Raw genomic sequence first — 18,514 nt, forward strand, 5'->3', positions numbered from 1 at the left:
AGGGCCCAGAGGCCAGGCTCACTTCCATGTTTCCCTCTGCACAGACACCAGAGGTGGGATGGGAGAGGCGCACAGGAACGAGGCGGGGGCGGGCCGAGGAATGGGGGGACCCATGGGCAGCCCTCAGGTGGCTGAGGGCTGAGCAGGCCCAGGGGAGGAGGGCAGGGACCATTTCTGCCTCAGTCTCCACCTCACGACCAAATGAAGTCACGTACTTTCAAGAAAGTGTGCCACACCACTCAAACACCCCTGTGTGTTACCGTCTCCAGCTCCCAGTCGTCTCTGGGGAGAAGGAACTCTTCTCTAGCAACCTGGAGGGCCATTACTGGCCAGGCCAGGCCATGTCTTCCACACTCCCGCAGCTGGGCTGACGGGGAGCTAAATCAAGGTCTCCAAACAGGGTCGTCACCTGAGGGGACGGGCCCGGGCTAGTGCTGGGGGGGGGAGGAGCGGGATGGCCCCCCCACCCCCACAGCTCCCTGCCCTGAGCCGCACTGCGCAGGCTGAGTCACTAGGAATGCTCACTTCTCCAGTGACTAACGGCAGCAGCAGCCGCGGGAGGGGGAGGCTGGCGCTGACGAGGCGGTAAACAACCCTCCGCCACCCCGCTGCCTGGTTACAGGGTAGCCCTGGCTCCCAACCTGGGCAGCCTGGAGCTGTCTCCTGCGAGCGACAGGGTGGAGGGGGCAGGGCAGGGGGCTGCGGGTCTGGGAGCAGCGGCACAGGACAGGGAAGTCACAGGTCTCCTGAAACCCACCGTCCCCGGCCCAGGGCGAAGCTGCTGAAAGGAAGCCCACACCGCCAGGGGCAGTGCTCTGGGGGCAAGCGTGGGAACCTTCCACGTCCCTATGCACGTAGCTCTCTGCCTCGTTTTCCCTGAGCCCCTGGGGACACAGTCCAACATTAATCCTGCTCGGGGGTCCCTATCCCAAGTGTCTGGATCCCATGATTCCCATGGGGTTTGGTGTTCTCTGAAGACACAGGCTGGGAGGCAGGAATCAGGCTTTCCCCGAGTTATCTGTGATTGTGGACTCTGCAAGAACGAGAGTGCCCACTGGAGGGCGCCAGACACTCAGGCCCAGCACCGAGGCGGGCTGGAGGCAGACGGGGACATGTTGAGCCTTCAGCTTTGTTACCCGGTGGGGAAGGTGGTAGAATGCTGAGCACCTGCAGCCACCTGGTGGGGGCGGGGGGGGTGTTTCCCACGTGGAGAAGACCTCTTGGTTTTGGCACCTCAACCTTTTCTCTTTTACAGATGGGGAGAACACTCCCTGCTAAGGGCTTGAAGGACGTGGGGGAGGGGGAAGGAGGGCAGGAGCCACGCTTTGTCTTTACACCCCTGAGTAGCAGGAGGCATGGGGTCTCGGCCCCGGTGCTACCGCGGTGCACGTCCACATGCGCCCAACCCAAGCAGGCCTGCCTTTCCGCTGGAAGGTGCACCACGGCCTGGCGCCCAGGCGGGGGCCCTGCACATGGCTCTCGCCGGGTTTTAGGGACCCCTCCAAGGGTTGCTAAAAGTCAAGACACCCCCTAGTCTTCCACCAAAAGAGAAGGACTAACTAGGGAGGGCAGGGGGTGCAGGGTCCTCGGAAAAAGTCCCTCACCTGTGGCCCCTGTCCCTGACCTGGGCCCACCAGGCAAGCGACCTGCCCATCAGGGTGAGGCGCTAGAGGTGCAGCCTGGTTTCCTCTTGCTGCTCGAGGAGAGAGAGAACTTCAGCGAAGAACTCTTGCACGTGCGAAAGTTGGGATTAACCAAAGAGCAACGGAGGGACTGAAACGGGAATTCCAGCCAACAACCGGGGGGGTGCCCTGCATTCCTCCCTCGGGGGCAGGGCTGGGGGCAGAGGGTGGCTGAGCCCCGCTTCCAGAGTGGAGAGCGGGGCGGGGCTGGCATGAGATGGGTCTCCAAAGCCCGCGACTGCGTCCCGAGGGAAGAAGTGCGGGGCCACCACGCGGGGTGGCAGCGGCCTCACCTGTGCTCGGATCAGGGACTCAAAGCTGGGCTGGAAGTAGTCCAGTCGGCTGTTGTAGAACCGCGGCATCTCATCCAGGAGCTGCTTGTTCTTGGCCTCAAAGTCATCCCGCACGGGCCGCAGCTCTTCTCGGGCCTGAGGAGCAAGACCCTGGGTGGCACAGCTCTTGCTGGCTTCCTGACTGGGGCACGGGCGGTGGTGGAGGTGCTGTGTGTGTGTGTATGGGGGGCGGGTCAGGGCATCTGACGTCTTGGGTGAAGGAGAAACCTGCTTGGTGGGACCGCGTGGCCCCCCGTCCAGCCCCAGCCCTTTCTCCCCGGTACCTGGTGGAGTTTGGCCAGCACCGGCCCTGTCTTCTCCTTCTCCTCGTACTTCTCCACCTTGGTCTGCAACCTCCTGTAGTCCTGCAAGGCCTGCTCCCGCCGTTTCACGGCCATGTTGAGGCTCGGGAAGACACTGCCAAACCTGCCGGACGCAGTGGGCTGGAGACGGGCCTGTTCTTGGAGCTGCAGGCTGGCAGCTCGTCACTCATTCAAAAATACGTATCGAGTGCCTACCAAGCGCCAGACTCTGTTCTAGGTCTTGGGGATCTTGCTGTGAACGAGATAGACGGGGCCCTGGCCTTGGTGGGGCACAGGCTGAGAATGTCACCTTGGGGTAAGGCCAGGGGAAGGAAGACAGGGTAAGGGCCGCTCTGCTGACCTGGGTAAGACTCAGCAGGTCAGGAATGCAGGATGCCACTGACGCTGCCACTGCCCTTTAGCCCCCACCCCGCATTTCAGAGGCCTGTGCTACAGCATGGAGGAGCCGAAGACTCCTGGGAGTCTTGTTTTTTTGACCCGGTACAAAAAGATTCAGGTTCTATTAATTAGCATCAGGCACCTCAGAAGAAACAAAAGACAGATGAGTTAGCAGAGCCGGGAGAGCGCTCTGGACAGTCACGAAGGAACAGGGGTGGACCGAGCTCAGGAAGCCATTTGAGCAGATGGAGGCAGCACCCCTTGGGAGTGCGCCCGGACCCAGGGGTGCCCCGGGAGCTCGGCCAAGGGCAGCCGCTCCGAGGGCCGGTATCAGAAAAGCTGGGAGGTCAAGCTTCTGTCCAACATCTGCCATTAAAAAAGTGAAAAAACTGGGCATCCCTGGTGGCGCCGTGGTTGAGAGTCCGCCTGCCAATGCAGGGGATTCGGGTCCGTGCCCCGGTCCTGGAAGATCCCACATGCCGTGGAGCAGCTGGGCCCGTGAGCCATGGCCGCTGAGCCTGCGCGTCCGGAGCCTGTGCTCCGCAACGGGAGAGGCCACAGCAGTGAGAGGCCAGCGTATGGCAAAAAAAAAAAAAGAAAGTGAAAAAACTGAGACCAGGGAGATGACATGACTTGTCCAAGGTCACAATTAGGTAGTGACGGTCCAGCAGATAACTCAAGTGTCCCGGCTCTCCCTCTGGCACCTCCCTACCACCTACCTCATGCTGCCAACAGCAGGTGACAGACCTGCAACCGAAACCTACTCCCATATTACTCAGCCATTAACAACGAGGGAAGTGATGCCATTGCAGCAAGATGGATGGACCTACAGATTATGATACTAAGTGAAGTAAGCCAGACATAAAGACAAGTATCATATGATATCGCTTCTATGTAGAATCTAAAATATGACACAAATGAACTTATTTACAAAACAGAAACAGACTCCCGGACGTAGAAAGCAAACTTGCGGTCACCAAAGGGGCAAGGAGTGGGGGAGGGATAAATGATAAATTAGGAGTTTGGGATTAACAGGTACACACTGCTCTATATAAAACAGATGAACACCAAGGCCCTACTATATAGCACAGGGAACTATATTCAGTATCTTATAATCACCTATCACAGAAAAGAATCTGAAAAATACATATATATACACACATACACATATAAATACGCATGTATATATACAGGTATATACATGTATATATATATCTATAACTATACATAAAAAACGGAATCACTTTGCTGTACTCCCGAGACTAAGACAACCTTGTAAACTGACTGTACTCCAATAAAATGACGACAAGCTACTCCCAGCCTTTTCTACCAACTCTGCCGGAAAAACAGGAATCCTCATGTCCTACTGTTGAAACGGCCAAACCGTCAAACCAAGTGTTTGAGGAAAACGACTGAAGGAGCTCTTCCTGCCCCACCTGGACTAAAAGAACCACAGGGCAGTGCTAGGGTGGCTGTTCAGAGAGCGCAGCAGCAGGGGCTCTGGCAGTTTGGGCCCCGTGGGCATAGTCTTTGTGACTAGGATCCCCTTCGACTGGGAAAGGCAGCACAGTCTCGGGGTGGACCCAGGGCAGGACCGCAGCCCAGGCAGGAATGCCGCGCTCCCCTTGACGAACGCGTGTGGGAGGAGGCCGGGCCAGCCTGCAAGCAGGTTTTCTGGAACTGGACAGAAGATGGGGCAGCTTCCTTGCACACAAAGCCTGAGGGGCTGGAGCGTCTCCCTCGCAGCTGGGAGCCCCGGCCTCAAGCCGAGGTGACGGCGCAGTGGTTATTCGGGGGGGTCGCGAGGCTCACAGAGGGAGACCCAGGACCAGAAGCAGAGTCGGTTCTTCCCAGAGCAACTCAGAGCAACCCAGGGAAGATGAAAGATGGGGCAGGGAAAAGCGTCAACAAATCAAGAGTCCACGTGACACAAGAGTAATGAATACCTCTGCCAGAGAACGGAGGATAGGAACTTGACTGATGCAGAATGCCCCAAACAGAGATAGAGGCCCAGGCAGCAGAGTTTGAGGAAACAGATAGAAAGGCCACTAAAGCGGATTCTTCTCACTTTCTGGGTGTCCGTTATGGGCTCACTACGTAGCTGGAGATGCTAACGCGGGCCAGACCACCCACGCTTGTCCGAATCCTCAGTCGCAGGCCCCTATACACTGCAATCAAATCAACACCTGAATGACTGCTCTGCCGGGCAGAAGACGCAGGCCTACTCGGTGCTCTGCAAACTGGACCAGCCACCCCCAGGACACAAGGTCCCCCTGGGGTAGGGCTGAACACGCCTGGGACGGCTGAGACCCTCCGGGGGAGCTGGACTCACTTCACTGCTTTTGCCTCAGGCAGTGCCACGACGGGGTCTCGGATGCCGGGTGAGCCCCTCTCCCTCCCGGCGGAGAGGCATGTGGCTCAGGGGAGCAGGTGCACCTGGGCCTGGGAAGCCGCCACGCCACCTCCCCCTGCAGCCCTCGTCCTGGGGGAGGAGGGCGGCACGAGTAAGGACGGGATGTGCGGGGCGTTCTACAGCTCAGCACGGTGTCATCCCGCGGGCGGCCAAGCAGCTCTCGATACTCTGACCCCGGCAGCACTTGGACCAGTGCTCATAACCCCCTTCTCCCCATAAAGTCCACTGGGCTCTATCTCCAGGGCCAGGGTCGGGGATACAACGGCAAGGCCGACTACAACATGCTGGGACTGGGCTGGTCTACAGAGGATGCAGAAATCCAGCCCCGGGGCAGGTCCTGAGCCGAGGGGGAGAAGGCATGGATCCAGGGCTGACCGATTTCCAGGCGACCTCAGGGGACGGGTGTGTCCCCAGGACACTACCTTCAGCCTTCCGGAAGCAAGGCCACGTATCCTCTGCGGGGAGGAAGCGGCTGCTCTGTGAGGCCCCAGGGAAACTCTCTTCAGCACGCCGACTTCCACCTCCCACGGCAGACAGCACCCTCAGCTGAACCCAGAGGCCACGGAGGGCTCAGCTTGATGTCCGCTGCTGCCGAGGGACGTGACTCCTTGGGCCCTGGGCCTCGGGACCGCCGGGGTAGGTGTCACGCCCTTCTCACAGTAAAGCAGGGAAGCTAAGGTCAGGCAGGGGAGATCAGACAGTGTAATCAGAGGTCGCTGACAAAAGGGGGGCGGGGACCAGAACTCTGTAATCCCTGGCTCAGGTCACTGCCCCACTGAGGCCACACCGCCTCGTTTTCCACTTAGAAGGAACAGGAAGAACTCTGCCAACTCCACGTGCCGGGGGGTATAAACACCAGGGTGCTGTTCGGGGAAAGGGGCTCCTGGCAGCAGACACCCCTCCTCGTGTGGGGTGTTTTAGGGCTGCCCCTACCTTCTCGTCAGGGCAGGGAAGCTGCAGGGAGGCAAGGACAAGCATAGTTTGGTTCCCAGAGGCCGGGCCCCTTCCAGACATGCCCCTGGGACCCGACAGGGTACCTGCTGACTTGACCTGACAAGGATGGGGTGATCCAGCTCTCCCTGGGGCACCAAGCCTGCACTTTTATGGGGCCGCCACGAAGGAGCAAGGCTGCGGGCCCAGAGCCTCTCTGCTCAGTGCCCGGCGTCCCCCTGATAATTAGTGGTGAGGGGCACATGGGAGTCCCTGGGCTAGGACCCCAGGAGGGACTCTGCCCTCCACATACAGCACCACTCCAGCCCACGATACCTCCCTCTCTGCTCAGGGGAGTGCCCAGCTCTGCCATTTTGAGAGTTCAGCTCCGTTCCTGCTTCCGCAGAAGGGGAAGAGACTTGGAGGCACAGGCCTGGCCTGTCCAGGGCTCTCCCCACTCCACTGCACTGCCCCACCTCGGCAGTTATCATTCTGGTCCGTTTCTCAGGGGACGCCGCATGGCTTCCGCGCTACATCCTAAGCTCCTAAAGTTTGAATCGCAGAGAAGGGAGGACAGGGCTGGGCCTACCCCAGGCGCTCCTGAAGCTCTGCCCGTTTCTTGCCTGTCCTAAGGTGGGGCAGCAAATGGCTCCTCAGGGTAAGCATGGGGTGAAGACGCAGGGAGAGGCGGAGGGAAAGGGGGAGGGAGGGAGGGAGGCTGGCTGGGAGGTGGGGCATGCCTGCCATTCCTCAATCTGTGCCCACACAGCCGGGATCTTCCACCCACCAGGAAAGGGAAATTGAAAGCATCCCCATCCCACCCTGTGAACACGGCCCAGAGACTGGGGGATTAGAGGCCGAGTCCCCTGGGGGGAGGCCGGGGGCGGCGGGGTGGCCATGTGGCGATGTTCCTCATCAGAGGACAGGAAAGCTGCAGCTTCCTGTTTCCGGTGCTGGGGTCCCTGGGAGCTTCTCTCCTGGCAAGAGGCGGCAACAGGCAGTGCCGGGTTTATGTGGTTGGGGGAGATCGCATGTCGGCCACGGGATACAAAGAAGCCAGCCGGGCAGGCGGGCAGGCAGGCCTGGGGGGGCTCGGGCAGAGGTCAGCGGATCTGCTGCGGAGATGGTGGCCACCCCCTCGGCCACTCACCCACCTTCCTGGCAGGTGGTGCGCGGCTGGAGTGGTGGGAAGCAGCCGGGATTTCTCTCCATTTGGGCTCCAGAAGCCAGGCATCAGATTTCAAGCCCGCCTCGGTGGTGGTGAAATCAAGGCGGGAAGTCAGTCCCCAGTTCTCTGGGCCGGTGTCCCCTGCCTAGCTCTGCCAGCCGTGGGTGTGCACGGCAGCCTCCGTGGCAGCCCCTGGGACCCCCGTGGGCACGGTCAGCTCGGCCCGGGGTCCTTCCCACCCAGCTCTGAACCCTCAGGCCTGGAGACGGGGTCACAGAGCTACAGGCAGCGGAGCTCCTCCCGACGCTCCCTCCTGAGCCACTGGCCTGCTCAGCACCCTGCTCCTCGCGTGACCCTGTGACCTGGAGCCGAGCAGGGGCTGGGGACGGGGGGGGGGGGGGACAGGGGCAGGAGCGGGGAGAAATTCCTGCGGGCCAGGTTCTGCCTGCCCTCCACGGCCGAGCCTCCAGACAGCCCAGCTTAGAAAGAGCCTTGCCTAACCCCACCCCTTGGACCTGAACAGGGAACAAGAGCTCAACAACCTGAACGCCAGGGGCCAGAGGATCAAAACCTGCTCTCTTCATCGCCCTCCGGGCCCTGATCCAGGCCTCATGGTAATTAGCACAGCCTCATTACCCAGGTCCTGGTGAGGCAACTGCCAGGGACCACCACGGAAGAGGTAATAAAATGCAGCTGCTGGGCTGGAGCGGGAGCATCTCCAGGCCTGAGCCGAGCTGGGAGAGGCCAGGGAGGAAGATGAAGTGATTCGGGAGCTTCAAGGCAACGTTCCTGCCTGTCTCCCGCCCAGCGCCGCCCCCCTAGGGGACCCGGGGAATAGGCCTGTCTGATCACTGACCAGAGCCTGCTGGACAGAAGATGAGTCTCACAGAAGAATTTCTGACCCTGGCAGGTCATGAATCGGGGGACCTTCCCAGGCGGGACCCCGCTGCAGCACCCTTCCCCGTGTGCGGCCACCCCCCCACCCACCCCCCCACTGCTTCAAAAGCGGAGTGCGCCAGGCAGCTGCTTCTCCCAACCCGGCTGAGCGAGATGAAAGGCCTCACTCATCTCCGTGGAGGCCCGGCCAAGATCTCTGCTAGCTTAACTCCACAAGCTCTGGTCCCACTGGTTCTCGGTCAGGAACAAAGGGACAATGGCAGAATGACCACAGGAGCGCCGGCCGGCCACCGTGGAGGATCAGACAGGCCCTGCCACCACTGAGCGTGCCTGGCCAGGCGGGTGCTCTGGAGCTACTGCGAGTGTCAACCCCAGGGCCACAGATCAGGGAGCCGGTGTCCCCTGGAGGTTCCTTCCACCCCGTGTGAGTCTGGGGACAGGCTGCCAGAAATGATATTCGGTCCCCAAGTGGCTGGTTGACCTGCCTTTCCAGCAACTGCCCTCAGGCCTGTGGTCCCCCCGATGACCTTTACTCACTTTTTTAAGGGTTCAATCACAGTCTTTTGTATCTGGTTCACCTGTCAAAAGAAAAACCCGATGGTGTCAAAATTGGGGGTAAGCCAGGGCTTCCCTGGTGGTGCGGGGGTTAAGAACCTGCCCGCCAATGCAGGGGACACGGGTTTGAGCCCTGGTCCGGGAAGATCCCACATGCTGTGGAGCAACTAAGCCCGTGCACCACAACTACTGAGCCTGCGCTCTAGAGCTTGCAAGCCACAACTACTGAGCTCGCGTGCCACAACTACTGAGGCCCACGTGCCTAGAGCCTGTGCTCCGCAAGGAGAAGCCACCGCAACGAGAAGCCCGCGCACCGCAACGAAGAGTGGCCCCCGCTCGCCACAACTAGAGAAAGCCCGCAAGCAGCCACGAAGACCCGACGCAGCCAAAAATAAATTAAAAAAAAAACCCCAAAAATAACTTGGGGAAGCCAGACTCTTCCCAAAAGGGGAGGCTCCAAGTTCCTGAGAAGAGAAAGGGAGCAGGACAGGGGTACCCTGAGAACCCCAGGCAGGGAGGCACCCCTAACTGCCGCTGGAGCAAGGCAGAGATGACAACTGGGGAGCCTGAAGGGTGACAAGGCGCACTGGCCTTGTCCCGGGTCAGTTCTCATCCTGTGAAGCCGACCATGGCCTTGCTCAGTGAGGAGGCTGGGCGGGCAAGTCTGAGGGGCTACAGGCGTGGGTGGGCAGAGCCGGCCTGAGTCTCCCTCGTGGCCCCATGTGAGTGACGTGAGCTCGTGGGAGCCACGGAAAGCAGCCGGTGCGGGGGCAGGGCGGCCAGGGGAGAGCTCACAGGGCTGGGACACTCAGGTGTCCAGAGAGGAGACCAAGCCCCGCTAAGGACTCCATGCAGCGCTCCACCAGACAGAAGCCTCGGGGAGGGGGAGACCAAGAGGCCAGTCACCTTTTCCTGGTTGAAGGCGTCCATCCGCTTCATGGCCGTGTCCAGGGCTGTCACCATGTTCAGAAAGTCCTGGTCTTGCTCGCAGAGGGGATTGGAGAGCAAGTCCAAGGATATCTTCACAGCGGACTTGGACATGGCTGTAAGAAGTCAAAGCTCAGTGAACCAGTGACAGGGCAGGCTTCAAGGTCTTGTCCTCAGGACTCCCTGTCGTCCTAGGGGCCAGAGGCCTGCACCCAGAGGACCTCCATCCATGGCCACAGGCCATAAACTACACAGTACCCCAGAGGCACAAGACACCAGTCCTTATGGTGTAATGGGCATTCCTGATACTGCTCTGGGTAATTCTTTTGAGCAGATTTACCTGTTGCAATGCTTTATTTTCCAAACTCTGGATTATATCAGAATCATCTGGGTGGGAAGCTGTCAGAAATACGTATTTCTAGCTCCAAAGATTTATTTCAGTAAGCCTGGAATCCAGGAATATGCATTAAAAAAAAAAATTCTCCAGGCGGTTTAGATGTGAAGCTTGGTTTGGGGCTCCCTCACAGAAAGAGTAGCATGGTATCTACACCAGAGAGGCAAACCTACTGTACAGCTAGAGATAAGATTTTAGGCTTTCAATAACTCAACTTTGCCATAGATGACACCCAAAGAATGGGTGTGTTCCAATAAAACTTTATTGACAAAACTAGGCCGGATTTGGTGTGGCGAGGCAACCTGTTGGCAGCTTTAGAGTTCTTGGTCCCCTGAGAGTTTTCAGGCCTCCATTACCAGCAAACGAAATCCTAGAGGGGCAGGAAAGGCTGGAGAAGGGCCTTGCTTGCCCCACAGTGTCTGTACCAGTTTCAGGGGCTCACGGGAAAACGTGTTTTTGATCTGTTTCTTATTATTTTATGTCATTAAATTTAAGATGCTATTAACTATAAGACACGCCATTACTGCATAAACCGTGCAGAAAAAAAAAATGCTGCCAATGAAACCAGAGCACACTACTAAGTGTTATATACCTTGATTTCTCTTGAATCTGGGGGTGTGCTGCAGTCCCCTAGCAAAAGGGCAAAATATGAGAGAAGACTGGAAATGTAAACTTCCCAGAGATGTTGAAGCAACGGAGGGAAAAAACCCTCTTAAAAAAAAGTAAAGTGACTTTGTAGGCTTAGGAGCAAACTCACGTGTAACTTGGCTGGATTATGAAACGGTCACAGGCTGCGTAATTAAAAGATAGAAAACAAGGACAAAACTGGAAATGTTTTTGAAAAATTTCTTCCCCTAATTTTTTTTTAATAGTTGAGGGAAAACCCCCCAAAAGTCAGGGGTTGGGAGGGAAGACTTTCTTCCCAATTTTCCTTTTCTTTCCTAACGCCTCCACATCTCCACGCCGATGTCTCTTTGCTAGAACCATCTGAAGTCAATGAACGGCGAGAGTCTGTGGGGCGGCCCTTCATCCGGGATCCCCACCCCGAGGCATCACCGGCCTGCGTGAACGGAGCAGCGCGCCGTGGCCTCCACTCTCCTCTGGAGCAGCTCACATCCCTTGTTCTACCTCTACAGGGACAGGGGAGGGGCATGGCCAGCCCAGCACAAACCGGGAGGCTGGCGGGCTTCGTACCTTAGGGATCCCAAGAGTCTTGGACCCCACGTGGGTCTCTAGAGCCCTAACACAACCTGGGAGTGCAGGGGTCGACAAGGACCTGGCAGGGTCTGGTCATGCCTACTTGATCTTATTTTGGACCCACAGCTTTGGATGTGAGATCCCGTCCAGGCAGCAGCTCAGGAGTTTCCAAGACCAGGAAACGTGTAATTTGATTCCCCCTGACCGTGTGGAGCAGTGGTTCTCAAAGCGGGGTCCCCAAGCCTCACCCAGACCTGATGAATCAGAGAGTCTCGGGGTGGGCCGGGCGACCCACACTGCAGCGGGCCCTCACTGACTCTGATGCACCAGCCAATAGTGGGCGAGGCTCTCTGGCCTGGACTTGGGGATGCAGGCTTTGGGGTGGGTGAGGGCACCACTGTTTCAGGAGGGCTTCTGCTGCCCAGACTCCACGTCTGACTCGGGCCAGAAGCGGCCAGAAATCCTAGGTGCCAGGGGTCACCCGTTTGTCCTGATTTCTTTGTTAAAAACCTACACTCTCTACAGCCAGACTCCAGTTCATGGATCCCTGACGTTCTATCCCTTCCGTTCACGCTCTGAGAGTGCAGCTGTGTGGAAAAGCAGCAAGGAACAGAAGCACAGGCCACGGCATTTCCCTACTAGAAAGACAGCGGGAGCCACAAGGAAAGATGGAATCCAGGCAACTCAGAACTAACTACAAAACAAATAACGGACAGACTGCACATCAGACCCGTGGCTTGCTACACACACAGTCTGGAGACGCCGGGGTCAGAAGCAGGGGCGGTCGTGGCCAGACCCCCCCGCCCCCCCGCCCCCACCATCCTCTGGAGGAGCACTGGCCGGAGGCTCTGGGGCGCAGACCACGGGAGCTGCCCTCCACCCGCCAGTGGTGGCTGCCGCTGCCCCAGGGGAAGCAGGGAGTGGTGATCTGCTAAGTGAAGGGTGACCTCAAGCCGCTTCTCAGGGACATCTGCGGGGCGCCTACTAAGGGCACTTCCTTCTAAGCCGGCCCCAAAGGGCCTGAGCGAGGAGGGCGTCCACCTCTGCCCCTCCCCCGTCCAGGCCGGGCACGGGGACGGGCGCCTACCCAGGTCGGCGTCCGTGCTCTTCTTCATGTCCTTCTGCAGCCGCTTGGTCTGCTCCTCCAGCCTGCAAGGCAGGGGCACGGGCCTGGGCACCTGGCACCACCCACCCGCTTCTGCCCCCGTCCTGTCCGTCCCCCTGAGCCGAGCCCCACGCGACACTCAGGTCGCCTGCCAGGAGGAGGAAGGGCCTGCTCTGCGCGGATGTCCCCACTGACTGAAGGGCCACCGCGAGCCTGGCGCGAGGCACCCAAAGGCTACGAGTTCACGACTGCCACAGAGCCACCACCCTGGGGGAGAATTTCTGGCAGGTGGTGAACTGAGCTGCCCTGGGCTCCCAGGGTGAGCGGACGAGGCAGCCCGGGCAGGAGGCTCTTTTCCTCCTCGGAGCAGCCCCCTCGCTGCCCTCCCTTCTGGGGGTGGACACTCACTGCTGCAGTTTTCCATACTCCCTTTCAAAGTCTCTTTCCACCTGTAAGGGAAGCGATAACTCCATCACTGGAGGAAATGACAGCAGGCTGGAGAAAAGCTGTCACCTACGACACTCCCTCCACGCCCTCCCCGCACCCGCTTCTGCAGAAAACACCACCATCCAGTCCACACAAGCACCAGCACACCGTTCATGACACAGAAGCCCTGTGTTCCCAAATCAAGTAAGTGTTTGATTTAGGTCAAAGGACGCCCCTCCCAGACGGGCCAGCCAGGCAGGTACCAGTGGATCCCGGCTGGCTCTGTTCTTCCACCGCAGGGAGCGAGGCTGGGCTGGGCTCCCTCCCCTCCCCTGCGGGGTCTGGGTAAGGGGCTCAGGGTGTGATGGAAACTCATCATGGGGGAAGAGGCAGGGCGCGGAGGAAAGCGGGCGGGTTGGAGTCCGGTCCTGTCCCTGCCGCGCAGCAGCTCTGGGGCTGGAACGGCTCCCCTGCCCTCCCGGTCCTGGTTTCCTCACAGGTCCAGAACCTGCTGCGTTCAGGGTGGATCAGGAAAGACCAGGTATCCCCGCTCTGTGCGCTGGGATGCAGCCATCACAGATATGATTATCGACTCAGGCAAGGCCCTCTCAATTCTGGATGAGTTATCAGATTTCCCTGATATTTAGACCGAGTGGGTATGCGCCCTGACCCCAGTTCTTCGGCCTACAGGGCAGGTGAAGCCAGGAAAGTCACTTGCACTTCTAGAGCCTGAGTCTCCCCATCTGTAAAGTGGGGCCCAGGCAACGGTCGCAGGAGAGTGGTCTTTGGAGCCCTGATGCCTGAGGGCCGATAGGAGGACGGAGCGCCCGCCTCTGCTCTGTCCTCTTCCGAGGAGGCCGAACAGCTCCCTGCACGCCTTGTTGAGGCACCACACGCTCCCATGACCGGCTTCTCCTCCATCACTCACCTGGCAGGCAGGTGTGCTGACGGCCCTCACCGCACTGAGGTCACTGGGACAGAGGGGGAGTCACCTGAGCAAGGTCACACCACTAGTAAGCGGCAGGCCTGGGGCCTGAACATGGGCCAGGCGGCCTGGCTCCCAGGCCTGTGCCCTTTACCGTCATTCTACCTAAGGGGGAAACACTCTGGCTGATGAACTAAAGCCATGACCTATGAGGGCAACTTCCTGGCGGCTGCCCCGAGACTCCCGCCAGGGAGAGCTGTAAATCCTACCACAGGCTGGAGGTGAAGGAGTGTGAATTTGCAGTGATCATCAAAGCCCCACTGCGCCTCACCAGGAGTCTTCTAAAACCCCATTGGCCAATGCAGGGGACACGGGTTTGAGCCCTGGTCCAGGAAGATCCCAAGTGCCTCGAAGCAACTAAGCCCGTGAGCCACAACTACTGAGCCCGCGTGCCACAGCTACTGAAGCCTGCGCACCTAGAGCCCGTGCTCCACAACAAGAGAAGCCACCATAATGAGAAGGCCACGCAACGCAACGAAGAGTAGCCCCCGCTCGCTGCAACTAGAGAAAGCCTGCGCACAGCAATGAAGACCCAACGCAGCCAAAAATAATTTAAAAAAAACCTAAAACAGACCCGGGCTCCGGTCAGGAGATCAAAAGAACAAACACACACGTGACGGGGGGCCGTGGGGAGCCCCATGGAGGGCAAGGAAGGGCCCAGTGAGGCCTGACGCAGAGGCCCTACTTAACATCCGACCTCAGGGCTTGGCAGTGGGGCTCTCTTGCATGGAGATGGCTAGCCTTCCTCATTTGAACTGTAAAACTTAGAAGCAGAAACACATGGTCTTCCCCTTACATTATGATCCTAACATCTGGGATCTTCCACAAAGTTGTGAAGTAAAATTCATCACTGAGAATTCCCTGTCAGTCCAGTGGTTAGGACTCCACATTCTCACAGACGAGGGCCCGGGTTCGATCCCCGGTCCCAGAACTAAGATCCCAAAGCCACGTGGTGCAGCAAAATCAATCAATCAATCAATCAGTCATCAATCACTGGTGCCCTAGCCTCCTGCCCTACAGTCTTTCCCTCTCTTTTCAACAGACCCACTCTTTCTCCGTCTGGGAACCCAACATTTTCATCATCACCTTTCGTATGACCCACCAAAAGATCCTCTCAAGAAAAAAGTCATAATTCACTCCTGCTAAAGTGCATGTGCCTGATAAAGTTTAAAGTGCTCCCTAAGTCGGGGGATTTGTAGCTGGACAGGAATCAGAGTCTTAGCTGAAGGTCTGAACAGCTGCTGGTGTGACCGTGGATGGGAGATTTGTTCTGGAGCAAACGGGCCTCGCCCCGCCCTTTGGAGTCTGTACCGAAGTTAGTCTAGTCCTGTTTTCAACAGCGCCGGGGGAAGGTGGTGGAGGGGCGCGAGCAGACAGAAGATATGAACTCTGATACTAGATGAGGAGCTTTAGGAACATTTCCAACATTTTGAGCCTCGGTTTCTTTTCTAATAAAACGGGACAGTTTCACTTGGTCTCAGCCCATGGGAATTTCAGGTGGCTGACAAGGCAGTGGGCTGACAACATCAGCCTCGCTGGCTTGTTCGGAGGATTAACGAGCCGTATGTGTGGAGCACAGAGCACAGCGGCCGGCTTACACACGGGGTCTCCCTGCTCCCCTCCACTGGGGCGGTGAGAGGACCGGGGGTCTGAGGAGGCAGACTGGTCTGTGACCCTCTGGCAGACAGCACTCAGTCAGCTGGCAGGTGAGGTGAAGCCTGGGCCCCGGGCCTGGGGCCACAGAAGGGCCTCCCTCCGCTGGACACGTCTCCTTTCTTACTTTGTAGGATGTGATAGCTAAGCTGAGTCTTTAAGTCGCACAAGTATTTTTTCTGCCGAAAAGATGAAGTTGAAATTAAGGATGCCTTGGCCAGGGTCCAGGTCTCCTGAAGACCAAGAGCAGAGAGCAGGTGCCCTGGGGCGGGGGGGGGGGCGGCGAGAGGGGAGGCGAGGGCCAGGCTCCCCTCCCTCTCTTGCGCAATCCCCAGCGTGCCGTGTGGGATGTCAGGGAACACCTGGTCTCCCGGGCTGCCACTGCTGGGACGTGCACAGAGAAGGACCGCAGGTTTCCAACCGGCTGAGGAGAAACTCGGGGTCTCACGCTGGAAGCGGAGAAGTGTGTCAGGGTGCGAGCTTGAGTCTTCTGCTGTCCCAGCTCAAGGCCATCTGACAGCCTAAGAGAAGGTCAAGAACGCTTCACCTCCTTTGTCGGTAGCCCGCGGGGGTTGCTTCCACAGCTCACTGCTCCTGAGGTCTCTCTCCTCCCCAGGGGAAAGATCTGAGAGGCACAGCACCGGGATTCTAGGCCCTCAGACAATGGCTGAGGGGATCAAGGGACACACTGGAGTCTCATTCCAAGGTATATCCGTGCAGAGGGAAGGAGCCAAATACAAAAGATCTGAACATCTTTGGATGCTTGATGCCTTTGCCAAAAAGGCAACTGGACCCCAGTCAACAATGCAAGTGTAAACACATGTGCGCGACTCTCGGCAGGTCAGGGTGGGCTGGGTCAGGCTGGCGAGGTCAGTGCAGGGAGGCTCAAGCACGGAGACTGCCTCAGCAACCCCTACATTCTCGGAGGCTCAGGGTGGCAGGAGGGGCCGTGCTGCTCACCGCTTGTCCCCAGGGCCTAGGTCAGGCTGCCACACGGCAGGAGCTCGGTGGCTGTTAGGTGAATAGTGGGCTGAGTTCCCACCCACTCACACTCATGGTGAAGGGAAGAGGGAGGCCAGCAGGCAGGGCCAGGCTCTGATCCCGGGGCTAAGCTGAGCCAGACTGGACCTGAGGCAGAGGGAGCCCTGTGCCTTCTGAGAAGCTCCTCTTCCAGGGCGGCTCAGGGTGGAGAGCGGCCTGCCTTTGGTTTGTTACAAAGGGTCTCTCCACTTTGCACGTGAAAACCATTCTCAGGTGAAGGCGCGACCTGCCAGGACTCCCATCTGCCTTGACCTTCCAGAGCGCCTGCCTAGCTGGGAATCTAGGTGTGTGCGAGACCCAGGGAAACCCTTGCGCTTCAATGTGCGAAGTCTTCCATCACGCCGGTTGCAGAGGGAGGTGCAGCTTCTCTTTGCCGTACCAAGATGCTCCAGCTCCTTTATGAGCTGGGGCAGCCCGAGGGGACTAAGCAGAAGGTTAGGACTGGGAAGTGGGGGAGTGCTTGTCCTTCCATTTCAGCCCCAGTGGTCAGCTCCGGCAGAGAACACGCCCTTCCAGCCAAAGCCTTGACAATACTGGAATCTGTGTTAATAACCTGGGCACAGCAGAATGGGGAGGGCAAACGCACAATGCTTTCTTTGTGTCTGACGGTTGGGTGCCTTGAGCCAAAAACCTCCTGAAACTCCCTGAAGATAACATGAGCTTTTCTTCCCATGACAGGGGTGCCACGACTTCCAATAACCCGGACAGCCACATCTGCTCCCCGCCCCGAGAGTGCCTGGACAGGAAAAATAGAGTGCGTCACCCCTGTTCGGGGGCAGCTGGCAGAGATGCGGAGACAACTGCACAGCCTCGGCCTGTTTGGGGGCCAGGAGGGGGCTTCTGCGGGGGAGGGGAGGGAGACTGCGAAGAGGTAGGGTCTTGCTACATAGGCTTCAGTGCCTCTGGGGAGTTGAGGAAGCAAAGGACTCTATTCCTCGTGAGAGATCAAAGGCCCAGCCTACCATTTCATTGCACTGGGGAATCCAGCTGCTTGGGACAGGCTGGGTCCTTGGTGGTTTATTAAGAGTCAAATCAGCTATCGTCTCATAATGCAGTTAATATTTACCGAGGGCTCACTACGTGCCAGGCACTGTGCTAAGTGCTTCATATGCATTACCTCATGTAAGATGCATAATACTTACATCAATGACATAGGAGCTAGTGTCATCCTCACTTCACAAAGGAGAAAATGAGGGCTCAGGGTGGGTAAGGGACTTGCTAGAGGTCACGGACAACACGTGGCAGGGCCAGGATAGGAATCCAGGCAGGGGACCTTCCAAATCCAGTTTCTTAACCATTCCTTGATGCCCAGTCTGTCTGGAGGAGCTGATGCCAGGTGTTAGAGGGCTACAATTCCATCCCAAACACGACGGATGCCAGGAAGGGAAGAGGGAGGCCACGGGCCCATCCACAGGCACTGAGACTGTCCATCTGCCCTTCCTCCGGGGAGTCCTGGCCACCCCTTCGAGTAAAAGACCTAGAGACCTTTCCAACAACAAATTCTGGCAAGGAAGCTAGAAACTGCATGCTACCCTATACTTTTCCGTGGAGAACAAAGGCTATTTCCATCAAGGTTGGGGTGTTAGGAGAAATTTTTGTTTGTTTGTTTGTTTTTTGGTAGTGAGTGCTGGGAATAAAAGACCCTTCTCGAAACCACTTCCCTTTCAGATCTGCCCTGGATTAAACTCTGGAGACTCAAAGCCACACCTTCCCACTTCCTGTAGCTGGCTGGAGCACGCCCAGATTCTTTGCGCTTCAGCTGAGAGCCTCCACAGCTGGTCAGCCTCTGCATGGGAGGTAAACTCGGAGTCTGTCCTTGGCCTGCCTTTGCTTGAAAAAAAGGGAGGGCCCTTTTAACATGGACCCATCGCCTTTTAAGTGACCTAACTTTGGATTTCCCAAAGATGGAGCCAGTGCTCAGATGCGTGCTGCACTTCCCCTCCCACCAAACCCAGTTCAGAGTCCGGAGCTAAGGAGGGCCAAGGTTATAAGACAAGAACTGTCTTATAAGCGGCTGGGATGACAGTCCAGGGCCTCCAGCAGGCTGACAGTGCTAAGCTTCAGATATAGTCTCTCACGTTAAACCCTCAAGAGCCTCACCCACATTG

At 58.0% G+C, this 18,514-nt stretch overlaps 1 protein-coding gene across 2 annotated transcripts in view; it reads right to left on the reverse strand.

Annotated features, from left to right (window-relative positions):
* BIN3 (bridging integrator 3) overlaps positions 1–18,514 on the reverse strand; it is a 52,882-nt gene that overhangs the window by 9,872 nt on the left and 24,496 nt on the right. Inside the window, exons 3-8 of one of the 2 annotated variants that reach the window (XM_060102520.1) lie at positions 12,710–12,750; positions 12,284–12,345; positions 9,585–9,721; positions 8,661–8,701; positions 2,299–2,440; positions 1,976–2,110 (exon numbers count right to left, since the gene is read on the reverse strand). In XM_060102520.1, the coding sequence (XP_059958503.1) occupies positions 1,976–2,110; positions 2,299–2,440; positions 8,661–8,701; positions 9,585–9,721; positions 12,284–12,345; positions 12,710–12,750 (558 nt within the window). The remainder of the gene's footprint in view (positions 1–1,975; positions 2,111–2,298; positions 2,441–8,660; positions 8,702–9,584; positions 9,722–12,283; positions 12,346–12,709; positions 12,751–18,514) is intronic. The other variant, XM_060102521.1, reaches the window with a different exon arrangement.

Source organism: Mesoplodon densirostris, chromosome 6 (genome assembly GCF_025265405.1).
Source record: "Mesoplodon densirostris isolate mMesDen1 chromosome 6, mMesDen1 primary haplotype, whole genome shotgun sequence".
Taxonomy (NCBI): domain Eukaryota; kingdom Metazoa; phylum Chordata; class Mammalia; order Artiodactyla; family Ziphiidae; genus Mesoplodon; species Mesoplodon densirostris.